At 36.5% G+C, this 15,489-nt stretch overlaps 1 protein-coding gene across 1 annotated transcript; it reads right to left on the bottom strand.

The window, feature by feature from the left end:
- Positions 1-2,730: 2,730 nt before the first annotated feature.
- On the bottom strand, positions 2,731-11,428 carry LOC101253285 (protein ESSENTIAL FOR POTEXVIRUS ACCUMULATION 1-like). The gene is made up of 12 exons (XM_010322719.4): positions 11,097-11,428; positions 10,794-10,841; positions 10,629-10,702; positions 8,748-9,542; positions 8,556-8,649; positions 8,278-8,436; positions 7,432-8,184; positions 5,269-7,265; positions 5,077-5,185; positions 4,834-4,906; positions 3,916-4,064; positions 2,731-3,468 (listed from the first exon to the last, which is right to left on the bottom strand). Exons 1-12 carry the CDS (start codon positions 11,161-11,163, stop codon positions 3,143-3,145), a joined length of 4,644 nt encoding a protein of 1,547 aa, XP_010321021.2. The 5' UTR covers positions 11,164-11,428; the 3' UTR covers positions 2,731-3,142.
- Positions 11,429-15,489: the final 4,061 nt, after the last annotated feature.

Raw genomic sequence — 15,489 nt, 5'->3', positions numbered from 1 at the left:
ACTCCTCGAAGATCAGGATCAACTCAAGCATGAGGTTGAGGAGCTCACTGTGCGTTTGAGTGGTAAAGAGGCCGAAATTGCCATACTCAAAGCAGAACTACTTACTGCACAGAATGAGGGACCTGGTACTTCCGTGGTACAAGCTCCGGAGCGAGAGAATGCAGAGTTGAAGGCTAAGATCACTTCCTTACAGGAGAAGGCAATTAAAGATAATGATGCTGCCAATGCATGACTCACTCTCATCATCCAGTCCTTGTCTCATAAACCTCCTCCTTCCTAGCCTGTTAAAAAACCTCCCCCGTGTCTTTCTTTTTGTGGCTTATCTCTGTGTTTTTGGATTATCAGTTTAACTTTAATGTATTAAATGTTATTATGAATTACAGGTTAACTTATTCCTCTGTTGTTCTGATTATAATCTTTTGTGAATGCCTTTCTCTTCCTGATTGATTGTTGTTTAGCTTTGGTCTTATTCAGTATTGTTGTTGACATCATTGGTTTACTGCATATCTTTTTTATGATGCCAAAAGGGGGAAGTAAACTGGTAAGTAGCTAAATGATTATACATGTGGGGGAATACAATGAGGGGGAACAAAGTGAGGGGAAATATAGTAAGGGGGAACAAAGTTGGAGTGGATCTGATACTATTGTTTGTCATCATCAAAAAGGGGGAAAATGTTATTTGCAGTTTTGATGATTTGACAAACTTAGGGACCTTGTAAAGGTATCAGGTTTCTTACTTGAGTGTTGAAGATGAAACAAACACAGGAACCTTGTAGAGGTACCAGGCTCTCAATGTGACGAGCCAGTTGACTGCCAGCTGGACACGGTACAGAAAGTAGGTGCACTCTTCCCGATGGCGTCAGAAAGTGAGACTTCTCCAACCAATGGGAAAGAGTTTAAGGAAAGTGACTTGTCCATATAAAAGGCACTTTCCTAACATCTTTGGTAGTTTTTGCAACTTGATGAAGAATTTTCAAGAACACTTGCAAAGGCTACTAGCAAACAAAAGGCAGAATTATTCCAAGAACAGCAGAAATCTCTGGAGCATTTAGAGTAGCTGTTTAAGAATATATTCTCTTGTTCTTACATTGTAAACTATTCCTGAAACTATAAAGGAATCATTGGGTAGTGTTGAAATTCTAAGTTGTTCAAGTGGGATAGTTTAGTGGGTAGATTGGTTTCTACTTAGGCTTGTTAAGCAATATTTTCTACTTAGGCTTGTTGAACGTGAGATTAAAAACTTCTTCTCACATTTGTTGTAATCGTGTTTTACTTTTGCTTTTGAAGATTAGTGAAAACGATTGAAAATCCTATGAGACGGGTCGTGGTTTTACTCCCTTAAGCAAGGAGGTTTCCACGTAAAATCGTTGTGTTGGTTCAAACTGCATTTAACTTTCTGTTTATACTTATTAGTGTAGTACGGGACCTGGTCCATTGTTCTGTTAAGTGAAGGCATATATTCTATCAAGTATTATGTCACCACTTTACATATATATATTTTTTAATATAATTAAAATTTACTTTCTATTTAACATTTTACCCAACCCACTTAAATAAAACCCGACCCACCCAATTTGAAAGTCCAATAACCCTAATCCCGTAGCTATCCTTTCGAAATTACCGTTCAATTCACATGGAATTCCTATCAACCATAGATGAACACAAGTCAAAGCATTATAGAGTTGGTGTTGTCTCACTGGCAGGCTTGGCCGCAGGGAAACACTAGTAACCAATCATATGAAATCACTAGTGTTTATAGTAGTATTTATAATTTTGTTCACGATGCAAAGAAGGAACTCTAGTAACCAATCATGGCATTAGTGGAAGTAGTTTGTGTAGAAAGAAAATTGAAACTTCTTACTTGGAAGAAAGAAAGTTCAAACTAGTTTGTTATCAACTTCTTCTAGACCATTAGTGTAGTAGAAGATAGTTAATATATGCCACCCAATTGATACATGTGATGCTTCAAATTAGATCAAACCTTCTCGATGGAAATTTAAAATGCAAAAGAAATTATGTCGTATTATGCTTCAAGGATAGCTACTGAGTTAGGGTTAATGGGTTTACAAATTGGGTGGGCAGGTTTTATATAAGTGGGTAAGGTAAATATTAAATAGAAAGTAAATTTTAATTCTATTAAAAATATCCATTCATTAGGATACATGTAATACTAAAAGTAGTGGTATGATACTTAACTTTTCAAGGGCAAATATGTTCCAAAGTTGGATGATAAGGCAAATATATTAAAGAAGTATAACTAAAGATAAATATTAACCCTTTTGTACGAGTACAAAGACAAATATGACCCTTTTCCGTATTCTCAAACTAATTTTTCTCATTTTACTTAACTGTTAATTATTTTTGGACGTCTAAACAAGACTTTTAAAGTTGCAAAATAATTTCTTAATGTAATTTTTTAGAAGATGTGTAAAAGGAAAAATAAACAATTAATATAAAATATGAAAAAGGGTATAAAACTAACTTGTTCTCCTTTATTTAAGTTTCATATATCAAATATTCTCCAACAAGAAGTTATAACGAAAAGTGCATTAATAATCCTTACAATAACTATATAAATTGACACTATTTATACGATTTTTTTTTTTGTGAAATTCTAGCTATAAAATGTTTCTTTTTCATAAATAAACTTCCTCACTAAGTTGTTATTCTTCTGATGTTAATACAATGAAAAATTAAGTTTTAGAAATAGAATAAATTACGCTGGCAAAATTTCCATGAACTAAGGCAAAAGAGATTTTTTAGAAAAAAAGAAAAGAGAGAACCAAAGAAAAGAAAAAGAAAAAAAGGGAGGGATGGGGGTCCTTGTGCCCTTTTTTCTAAAAGTAGTTTACTCCTTCAGAACTTATTGGTATATTCTTTTGCCCTTATCTCATTGGCTAAAGGAAAACATTCTGTTAGGATGTTCCTCTACTCTACCTGATTGGGTTTTTTTTATCTATAAAGATTCAATCCACACAACTAATTGTCTACACTAACTAACACTAACCTAACTATATCTAAAAGCCACCCCTACACAAAATAGGATGGAGTAAAAGAAAATGTGGTATGGAAATTTTACAGATGACACGAAAATGTACAGCACAAGAATCGTCATTGGGACACAAGTTACAACTGTACAGCACTAATCTTCTATCCGTTGTATCTCACCCATCATGATGCGATTGCTTGTAACCTTGAAACCAAGAAGAGCAGGATCAATTTGTCTTCCTTTCTTTCCTTTCTTCTTACCACTACGGGCATACTGTGTTGCATCCAATGCCTCTGATGCATGTGCCTCCTGAGCTGTTGCCTTCTTAACATTACTCTTAAGCATATCACTGAATGATGTCTCTGAGACATCAGCATCACTACAAGATGCAGTTCGTCGAAAACGCCCATCTTTCTTTTCAGACGTCATAGCACTGGGAACTTGATTTGCTGCATTACCTCCCACTTCCCTCCTACCCCCTAGTGACAGAAATCATACAAGGATGGGTTAGCAATTAGGATGGAGAGAATGAGTGTGGTGCAAGGGGATTGGCAATTAACTCTTACAACCCAAGCCACAAAGGATTAGCAGACAAACTAACTACTCCCTCCATCCCAATTTATGTAACAACCAGGCAAGGAGTTCAAGGAGGAAATGAAGACTCTAAACTTGTGATTCAAAATAAGTCATAAATATTTGTGTGGCTAGAAATCATCTCATTAAGGGTAAAATGGAAAGTTCAAAGTGAAGTGCTACTAAAAATAGAAAAAATAATTTTGGACAGACCAAAAAGGAGTATCACAGAAATTGGGACATAGGGAATAGTATATCTCTCACATCTTCAAAGGGCAAAATATTTAGCAATATAGTAATATCAAGACAATCAGTAAACAGCGATAGCAATAAAAAGGCAAAAGACATCCTACCTTCAGAAGCCATGGCATCTGAAGAATTTTTGCCTCTCACAAGGCCATCAGAAGCTATCTCCGATAGACCCTCCTGGGTAGAAGAAACGCGCAATACAGGTGGGTACTTCGGCAAGATGTTATCCGACCTTTTTGATGTCACAACCACCCTACCCAAATAGAAACAAAATTCAGATGCATATCAGGAAAGCAAAATCACAACATAATCTTCATAGTGGGAAGGAGCAAGTCCCATATACAGGATAGTAAGTAAAACTCTTCCCTGACTTATACAGAAAAAACACTGATTAAAGAAAATATTAAAACAGAGGAGGAACAAAACTTTTTCGAGCAAGGAAGAAGTAGCACCATGTAAAAGTTACAATCAGAGACATATTTGCATAACACAGTTATACAAGATTAAAACACAACTCGGTGTTATCAAAAGGCACGCTGAAGCCCTGAAGCGAGGCTCAGAACACGTTTAGCACTCTAGCTTGCTTAATGTGCGGTTCAGTGTCATCATCAAGGCTCTAAGACATAATTTTCCTTGTGAATGAGCATTTTCCTGAAGAAACGACGCTAAACCATTGATATTCACTTTATCATAAAAAGAAAAACTAATCAGATACGACGTATAATTATCAGTAAAATAATGTAGGCAAGTGAAATATCATAACTAAAAAGTTCAGTGCTCTAAAGCAAAAAAGTTTCTTACTAAGCCAACCTACTTCTATAACTAGAGTACATTCTTTTTGTAAAAGAATCTTGGCAGTAAATTCTACACTCCAGGATCTTTCAAAGAATTTTATATGAATAAAATTGTTGTAGCAACTAATGCACAAACTTTACTTGATTTCACAAACCACCAACTACACCCATCAGAATGACATACATAAAGTTGAGTCCTTTTGAGGAAGAAACAGAGATAGCACATACCGTTCCTTAGGAATTTCCTCCGCAGCTGAATCCCTTCTATCATTCTTGTCATTGTAGGAGTCGAGACTTCCACCTGAAGATGATTTGAAAACATTATAATCTGTTAAACAATAAAACTTTCTTTTAATAAGACAATACACAAGCACAGACACACATATATAGCATTCAATATAGTACACAACTTGTGTATATGTATAATATACGTCTGTGTAATTGTGTATATATATAGAGAGAGAGAGTAACCTCCAGTCCCAAGTGAAGTGTGCCTGCTGAGCAAGTTAATTGGCATTTCCCCTTCTACAGTCGCCACACCAGCTTGCCTAACGATACTTTCGCGAGCCTCCAAATGTACCTACAGATAACCATAGTGACATGTAAGAGTGTATCTTCATTGCCAACACATATAAGATGTAGGTGTGGGATCTTGTAAATTACCTGAGAGGCGTCATTGATGCTGGAAAAGACAGGTTCAGGTTCAGCAAAAGCTCCAGAATGAGATTGGAAGGGCAATCTCTCACAAGCATCAAGACTACCGGCAATCTCATTTACATGATCTCTCTGTGGTGGAAAACCTGAATTAGAACCATATGACCCAACAGAGAAAGCTTGGTTTAGACTTGTATCCTGGTCCAAAAGAGGGTTGAATGAACGGTTTGAAGCATTTGTCGTAGAAAAGTGACCAGACTGAAAGCCCCTCTCAAACAAAATCCCTCTGGTAATTTCTGCTTGCTCAGTTGACTGCTGACCAGATTTTTGCTGGAGCAGTTCCATAAGTAATCGCTTTGAACTGTCATCATTAGCACCAGCTGACATCCACATACTTTGATCTTCAGAAGCCCTCTTGACATCAAAATCCCTTCTATGCCTCTCACCATTGAGATGTAGTTGCTGCAGCCTAGTTTCCATCCAATCAGCTGGTAACTGACCATTTCTTTCGGACCAATGATTTTCAATTGTATCTACATTTGGAGCATGAAATTGACTTGAAAATAGAGGACGGTGAGGAGATTGCAAGTGGATGCCAGACGAGAAACCAGGCATATGACCAGCTGAGTGCATTCTTGAATTTGGATCTTGCATTTCTAAACCTTGTGCGCGCACTAGAGGATTTATGGCATCCAAATTAACACCAGGACCACCACCAGGTACTGACATCGTCCGTTCCAAAGGCAGAAATCCAGTGTCATAGAGACCCCGCTGAATTCTATCCTGCATTGACAAATTCCTTTGCAGATGACTAACATGCTCTTCTGCAGGGGGCATCTGTTGCTGTTGATAAATATCTAATGAACCAAATCCAGAGTTTGCTCGACGAGCAACACCTGAATTTCTTAGATACTGACCAGTTTCATCAGCAGGCCAGACAGCACCAATCTGTCTGTCTTCCTCCATTTCCAATCGCTGTCTTAACCTCTCATGTGCTTGTTCTTGTTGAAGGGCTTGATGCTCCAAAGGGTGCAATTGTCCATGTTTTGCCCGTGATAGGAGCTCCATTAAATCATTTTGAGGCCCTTGATGTGGTATTTGACCAAACTTTGCTTGAATGAGATGCTCAATAGATGGTTCAGCATGTCTTGGTGGAAGATGTGGACGCTGTTGCAGTTCACTCAGAATTTGTTGCTCTATCAACACCTGCTCCAGAGCACTGCTATGCCTAATAGCATCAAGACGTGATTGTGTGTGACTTGGATCATGTACTTGTCTCTGCAATAATTGTTCAAGAACCAGCTGCCTAGCATGAGACTCTTGTTCTTTCATTAGCATTTGCTGTTGATGGAACTGTTGCTGTTGCTGCAGTTGTTGAAGCTGCAGCAACTGTCTCTGCTGTTGCAGCTGAAGCGCCATGAAGTGTTCCAGATCCTGCCCAGTCTGACTCGCTAACTGTGGTTGGTGTATTGAATTATGATTTTTGCCACGTTCCATCATAGCTTCATTTAAGTGACTATTATGAGAGGATATCAAATTATGAGGACGCTGTTGCTGAAGTTGTTGGGGAAACATCTTGTCTGCCAACTCAAACCGGTTCAATTCATGGTCCTGGTGCAACAAGCGGCTGGCATCCATAGCATCATGATATATGTTGAGTTCAGATCCAGCATTTCTTCTATAAGCATCAGTCCACGTCTCCAGAGCGGAGGTTGAATCCGTCTTGGCACCAAATGGCCCAACCCTTGCAGCACCAGAGTTTAGAACTTGATCCTGCCCACTTCCTCTAAAAGGAACGTCAAAGATAGGACCATTCTTTCCTGCAGTCCCTTCAAGCTCTGACCATAATAAACCAAGTGGGTGCAATGTCCCTTCGTGATCTGGAACTCCACCCTCACATATTGCGCTTGGAGTTGCACGGTGGATCTTTGAAGGATCAGTAAGGCCTGTGGAAGTTTTTCCAATAGCATTGCCACCACTTCCAGGTCTTCCCGGAAACACAATTTCTGCAATGAAGACGGAAAGTTAAAGAATTCAATAGCAAAATAACAGATAAAGGCCAACCACGTTAAATATCAATGGCCATGACCTTGATGGCCTATATGCAGGGAAAGAGGCTAGATTCCCACCTCAGATAAACAATAATGATCCAAGCTAAAAATGCTAGCTCACCTTCATCTTGAGCAACAAAATTGTTAAAGTCTTCACTATGTAAATATGCAGGTTTAAATTGACGAGCTGGATGATCAGGTATTGACTGAACACGATGTCCACCAATGCCATCAAAATCAGATGGCGGCCAGCTCGAACCATCAAAGGCAGAATATCCAACCATCTCAGGAACAGAAGCTGAGCTACGTAAATCAGGATCCAACTTCCCCTCTAGTACAGCAGATGGTTCTGCCTGGGAAAGATTGGTGTTACCAACATGCTCATGTTCAAATTTCAAATGCGGCATTACATCACAAAGTTCAAAGAAAGGTGAATCTTCAGGGGCATCTTCCAAGCGAACTAGCAAGTCCATACCAAAAAATCCCTGATCAAACCATGAAATAATGTCAGCTCCAAGAAATGGCCCCTGGATTTCGCCCTGAGGATCACGATAGTACAAACTCAACTCCTCTGGTGGAATACCCCTTCCTAGAAGGTTGTTCCAATAGATTTCAGAAGAGGACTTCACAAATGCGGAATTTGAATCATCAGACACCTTTAAACTGCCATCAAAAGCAACATGTTGACTGTTCTCAAAGATAGGTGTCTTGGTTGCTCCAGAATCTGGTAAGCTCTGCATAGAAATATCAAATTGGGACCCACTAATGTATTTGAAGCAGTCACTATTATCAGCTCTCTCCCTGGTCAACAAACTTCCATCTGCGGCGATAGCTTCAGAATGATTGTCTTTCTGTCCTTCATGATTATCTCCTCCTGAATCACAAACAAGTTCCTTTGTCAGAAGCCAACAAGAAAATCAACCTAGATGAGAAGAGCTGATTTAAATAGAGGTAATACTATACTCACCATCAAACTTGACCCTGACACCGTTCTCGTAAACAAAGCTATAGGTATTGGCTTCTTCAACACGTATTGATGTTTTCAGCAACCCATCAACTGTCTCTTCAGTGACATCAGCGGAGGGAGCACCTATTTTCGTATTGTTGGGCTCTGTATCCCCTGTTTCTGGAAGATACAAAAACAAATTCAGAGAGAAATCTCTTATCCTACTTCAAAAAGACAACGGATAGGATGGGAGTAGCAGTCAGTACCGCATCCAGACATGGCGTTAGAGAAACAATTACCTGTGACATTATCCATTGATTGACCCTTTCTAAAGGAATTGTTAGAAACACCACCACCAGTAATTTTACCCTTCCATATATCATTGAAAACAGCCTATAATAAGATTGATCAAGCAATCTGGTATCAAATATTTTTTAAAAACTTAGAAAACCTACTAAGTCTGAACAAACGAAGTAATAGATGTAGCTCACCTCCTCCTCAGCATCAGGAACAACAAAAGCTAATGGTTCAATAGCAATTACTTGAGTAACTGGGGGAGCTTCTTCCATATTTTCAGGCATGCTACAAAGAGATGAGCCAAGCTTTTGCCTGCGGTATATGTCAAGAGCTTTCCCCCTTGGATAACTGATTATGCCAGTCGAGATTCCTGATTTTCCAGGAACAGAATTCTCAAATGGTGAAGCACCAATTGCACCCCCAGAGGAAGTTCTTATAATAGTCCCAGTAGACCTCCCACGACCCAAGTTAAATCCCACATTTGACCCTTCTACTTTTCCTCTCTCCTGTCCAAAACCTGGAGCAGCTCGATAGGAACTTGGAGCTGCAGAGTTGCCCTCCATTTTATAGCGTGGACGCCACTTGTCACGAGAATCTGACTCCCGTTCTGAGACAGTATGGTTGGCCACAAATGTTTGGCCATCATTATGAACATCTTCCTTATCTACATCTATCCTTTTCTCAGTGCGATTTTCTTTTTCCTTGTCATCAGGACCCCACCTAGAAGACCACTTGTTATCACGCCTTGTATCAACCCCAGAATTACGGTTATTAACGTCATGCTCAGCACGGCGATCGGTTTTCCTTCGTTCTCTCCGACCAAGCAAGCCAGTTTCCCTCTCTTCCTCACGCCACCGGCGACTGCTCTCAGTTTCCATTGTCGTTCTTCTCCAATCCTTCTTGTCCTCAGGTACATCTGTACGCCAAGCGTCCTTCTGACTTGAATCAACAGAACTTCCAAGTGACAGAGAGCTTGGTGGACGTGGTTCCTATGATGAATAGAACAAAGTAGAAAACATTTTACTAGAAAATCCAAGCAGTATAATAGAAATATGGGCACCTGGCACTTTGATGAATAGAACAAAGTAGAAAACATTTTACTAGAAAATTCAAGCAGTATAATAGAAATATGGGCACCTGGCACTTTGAGATATATATAGAGAGAGAGAGAGAAGAATGGAAATCCAAATCTCAAAAAGATTACAGGCAAATAAAACAAAATTTTCTTCAGTTCTGCTTAACATTGCAACAGAAATCGGAAACAGACACTTCAAGAATTTCATACGTAGAAAGTCTAGGAGGAAATAATGCTACGACGTGACCGAACTCAGTTGAAGTTTAAAGGGAAAGTGTTTTTGGGGTGTTTCAAGGTATCTTTTGTTTTTTAGATCAATAAGAGGAGCTTGGACCGACAGTGACTTTTCTGAATCTCAGTTTTAAGACGTAGAACTTTGTGAAGCCACAAGTAAATGGACAACGTTCATGACAGAAGTATTCCTCTGTGATAAATACCATATAAAATCATGAGCTTAACGAACAAAAACCTTTGTTACACTCTTCTACTCCAATTGCTTAGTGTGTAAAATTTTCCGTCTTAAGCAGACCACACATACTTAGTCAACAAATATGGGTACTACAATATCAAAATCAATTACTTTGTTATGTCTAATATGGTTTTGGTACCAACACTGACAAGATTTCACGAAGACTGTCTAATTCAACAATAGAACACTTCATTCTTAAGGGTTCCCACTCTATATATATATATACTTAGAAAGGCGAATCTCCGGATGTAACATACTATTTCCTTTGTAGTTTCACACAGAAAGCAAGTAAAAAGTCTCAATCATGTACGAGAATAAAAACAATTTTAAAGTTGACAATGACTTCATATGATGTTGTAACTGCACATCCATATCTGGACTGGTCTGAACAGAATTTCTTGTCAAATTGCAAACCGTCTATCAAGTATTCCAAATAGCAAAATGCACGGCACAAAAGCAGATGTTAGGGTCCAAAAAAAACTAAGGAGAATTCTACTTGGAATAATCCATTGTCTGAGTAAGCAAACTGACCATCTTTGTGTCGCTTGGTTTAACATAAAGCCACTGCGGAGACAAAGGAATGCTGCTGTCCACCATTGGTTGATCTAAAGGAGAATTACAAGAGAATGTAAAAAGTACATATCAGAAGATCCAGAGTCGGGATGTAACCAATCATAATTAAAAAAAGATATATACCTTTGGAAATATCAAGCTGGCCCATGAAAGGCTTGTTGTCATCATTACCTGCAAGCAAGCAGATGTTTAGTAAATAAATAAGAAAATCAACTACTGGTAGATCCAAACACTAGAAGAAGATGATATTTTCGTGAGAAAAATCAACAACTTGGTAGTGAAAAATAAATGTTTGAATTAAGATTGACAGTGTATTTTGAGTTTGCAATAGAACAATTGGAATCGAGAGATGGCTGATCTGAAGCCCTAGAATTGAAATAAGCCCTAAAGTAATTGTAAATCAAAATTAAACAAAATATAGAGCACCTTTGGAGTGATCAGAAGTCTTAGAGGAAAGGAGATCGTCAGGAAGATCAAGATTTCCTTCTGCCATGGCCTTGTCGAGAAAGAGGATCGATACAGAAAAATGAATCGGAGAAAAAGGGGGAGAGTGAAATGGAAGAGTCAGATGAGAGTGAATGTGGATTTGAAGACCGAAGCACAAGCCAGAGAGAGTTTTAGGGTTCCGAGATGACAACTGTTGCAGAGAGATGCGCGAGTCGGGAACAGGTGACGGAGGAGAAAAGGCTGAGGGTTTGGGTGGTCACTAGAGCCAAATCATCTTCTCGAAAACCAAAAATTAAATAAAAAGAATTTTTATCCTTTTTTAACTCTAATTTTATTTTATCCTTACCACAATATACATTCACTATTTTTTTTTATCTTATCATACAAGTAATTATGTGCGGCTACCACACTTATATACGATACATGAACACCTAAAAATTCTTACAAATAGAAATAATTATCAATATCATAACATTATATCGTAGTAAAATTATTGGGGGATATGAACTCCTCGATCATGCGACTATATGAATATTTAAAATTTGACTACTATTATTGTACATGTATATATGTTTGATGATCTTAAGTAAAATTATTGTGAGGCATTGATATGTCCAATGTAAGGTTAGTCATTCCGTGATATTTTTATTACTAGCGTGTTTGAGATATTTATGTCATCTGATACTCATGTCCATCTTATTTGATTAGGTGTAAAACAAAAAATCTTTTTGAAACTTCAAAAAAAAAGGTAGGGATTCTTATTTCCATTTCAAGAAGGTTTTACACACTTGAAATGTCTGTTAACAACGACTTGAAAATTTCGTGACTAACTTTGGAAAAATTATTTCAAGGAAAAGAGATTTATAGTTATTTAGAAAATATAATAATTTAATACACTTGAAATAATTTAATGAGAAAGTTTTGTCAAAAATGACTAAGTAAGAAAGACAATAAATTATTTTGGGCCTAGCCCAATTTTGTCGTATCATTATGAATATAATCACTAATATACTTGTTTTATATAATACTTCCTCCGTTTAAAAAAGGATGACCTAGTTTGACTTGGAATGAAGTTTAAGAAAAGAAAAAAGACTTTTTAATCTTGCGGTTCTAAATTAAAGTTATATCAAATTTATCAAAATGTACTTAATCTTGAGGTCTTAAACATGTCATGTGAAAAGTTAAAGTTAAAGTGTTGCCAAAAAAAAAAGTCATTGTTGCCAAAAAAGAAAAGAAGTCATTCTTTTTTAAACAAACTAAAGAGGAAATATGGACATTCTTTTTGAAACGGATGGAGTATATATTAGATGTATATTGGTTGTATACAACACTTATGCATTTATATTAGCTTTTGTTTGCATTGTATATCAGTTTTTGTTTTTCCATACAAACACGAGGTCGACTCGATAAGAAAAATTAAGTCTCCATGACTCAACTCAAAAATGTAAAGAAAAATAAAAGTCTTACTAGAGACTCGAATAAACATCACATGCAAATAAAAGGATAAAAAGTTAACATATAATACAACAAAAATAATGAAAAGACATTGAAAGTACCTATTTTGAAAGAGTTATTGAAAGAGAGCAATGATCATTCGATCCATAATGAAGTAACATGGCAACTCGTAACATGCATATATGTAAAAAAAATAAAGGAAAGAGAGCAAAATTGATCGTCATCATCTTGAATCTAAAACACATGAAACAACACACACTTCAAAACAGTAATTTAACTAAGTACTCTTAAAAGTTAAAACAATCAAGCCATGGAAGTTTTAACATAATGGCAGCTTAAACATATATTTTCACTTTAAAGAGATTTAAATAATATTCAAGTTATGACACCGAAGAACTGGTCACATTTTTACGTACTTGGAACTAAAAAAAAAGAACATATACATTTCCTAATTAATAGAGAACCAATTAAGAGTGATAGAGAAAGCAAATAAGAAACCTTCATAGTGGCATTGTAATGAAGCTTAGGTGACTTAAATTAATCATATTATTTCTTAGAGAACAATCAAGTGAACATAATAAGACTGAAACAATCAAGAGACGAAGAGGAAACTAGAGGAGGGCAAACAAACAATATCAAATAAAAAATATCTTTTAGCTATTGAATTAACAAATCATCGTACTCCAAAAAGGTATTTTTTACGTCATTATTAGAAATAACAAATCAAAATGAGCATGTTCTTATTACTTCATATATGGACAAAAATTTTACTAAGCTATACATAGAATTTTATATTAATAGCAACTTATCACCAAGACATGAAAGTTGAACAAGTAAAAGCAAATAATACTCATGACTGTCTATATTCACTAAATAAATTATTTTATAATCATAGCGATAGATTAAAAAATACTAGGAATAAATGGAGTAAGTTTTAATTCTACATTGAAGATAGAAACTTGATAGTATTAAATATAAATACTATGACTTTAGGCAAAGCAAATCAATATTGTAACACCTCACAACTAGAAAAGAGTTTAAAATCTGAAAATATTGATTTTTGAATAGTATGGGGAAATTGGAAAAATTGTCTAAGTTAGGAAAGTCAGTTTTGATAATTTTAAAACGACCATAACTCCTAACTCATGATGATTTAGGAGTAGTTCCAGATATGGTTGGAAATCCCTTAGAATAATATTTTCAGTGTCGTCGAGTTTGCACAATTTCAATATTGAGTGAGTTATGTCTTTCGGAAGTTGAGCTGTTGGATTAAGGAAAGTCCAATCCGGATTTGGGAAAGGCAAAGTTGTATATACCTTAGCTAATTTAGTTAATTCGTTTTAGGGATTGATTAGGGTAAAAACAAGAATTTATTCAGTTTAGGAAAAAGAGGATTCACGCTAAGGCTTGGAGAAAGGAAAAGAGAAGAAGAAAGAGGACAACATTCGCCAAGATCATTGAATTAACTTGAGGATTTCGTCGAGGGTGATCCCTAAAGAGGTGTGCGGGTCTATTCTTTCACCCACATGACAAGCATGTTTGATTCAGCGTATTTTTATTACACAAAGATAAGATTTTGAATGTTCTTGAATGTTGTTCTTGAATTGCTTTCGTTCTTGAACATGAGTCAAATTTTATGAATTTCTTGAGGTAGAAAGTGTTGTTTCTTGAGTATTTTTTGTTAAGATCTCTGTATATATGAATTGGGTACATAGATCTAAAGTGAATTTGAGGGAAAAAATCGAATTATAACGATTTATGGTCAGAAAAACGAGATACAAATCCGTCAAGCGTCACCTGGGCAGGGCCAGGCTAGGCGCCCTTCATCTGCGCCAGGGGACTGGGGCGGCGCGCCTGTAGTACGCCAGAGTGGGGCCTCTAAACTTGAGACCTGGCGCGGTGCGCCCAAATCGACGTTTTTCACCCAATTTTCATAATTTAGTCTGTTTAACCTTTTCTAAAGTGTTTAACGCTTTCTAATGATTCTAACACTCTAAATGACTTTGAATCATATAGAATTCATCCAGAAACATGAATTGCAACCTTGAATACATAACTTCAAATTCAAGGAAAGTTTAGAGCCACATTTAGAAAGTTCTTAGAGTCGTTTCAAGAAGTATTTTACAAATGCTTTTAAACTTATTTTAAGACCTAAAAGATCAGGTTGAGTATAAAGTAAAGATAAGAACAAGAAGTTCATTTCAAGTTTCAGTCTTTCAAAAATATTTTAGTGTCGTTTTAAGACTTAAGTTTGAGTTCAATTTAGAGTAAGGTGAAATCTTTTCTTCAAAACAGTATATGGGAACTAAGTATTTCCAAGGAAGTATAAAAATGTTTTCACATTTGAAAGAAGGGAAACTGAAGTTTTCAAAGTGCATTCAACTAGTTTTCAGAAAAGAGTAATAGCTTTTCAAATAACGCAAGCAAGGAAACTGAGATTTCCAAGATACCCTATGAGCTATGTTTTGAGCACTAATCTCAAATCACAGAAGTATGTTTTAAAAAATAAGAGCTAATATTGAGCCGATATGAGGGAGACTTCAAATATTTCCCAGCCCCCATAAACCATGCAGTCACTATGGGTAGAAAATGATCATACTTTTTAGATGACTCCTTTAGTGCTTTTTAGCATAGACTAGTTGATCCATTAGGTAGTTCAGGTCCTATATCGATGGCAAGGTGTAGGATGGCTCTGGCAGCGTGAGGCAAAATGTTGTATCATCACTCTAACTTTTAAGTGATGATTGTCGGTTAGAGAAACTCCCACAAAAGTTAAATGTATTTTTATATATATAAATAAGTTTATTTGTATTTTTACATACATCTCACAGTTATTTGTATCTTTGTATACATTTAGAGTTTACAACATGTTTTCAAATAACTTTTCTTTATATTGCACTTGCATTTAAATTGATTT

Source organism: Solanum lycopersicum, chromosome 5 (assembly GCF_036512215.1).
Source record: "Solanum lycopersicum chromosome 5, SLM_r2.1".
Taxonomy (NCBI): domain Eukaryota; kingdom Viridiplantae; phylum Streptophyta; class Magnoliopsida; order Solanales; family Solanaceae; genus Solanum; species Solanum lycopersicum.
The sequence above is the reverse complement of the archived record's forward strand: the minus strand, read 5'-3'. Positions and strand labels throughout refer to the sequence as shown.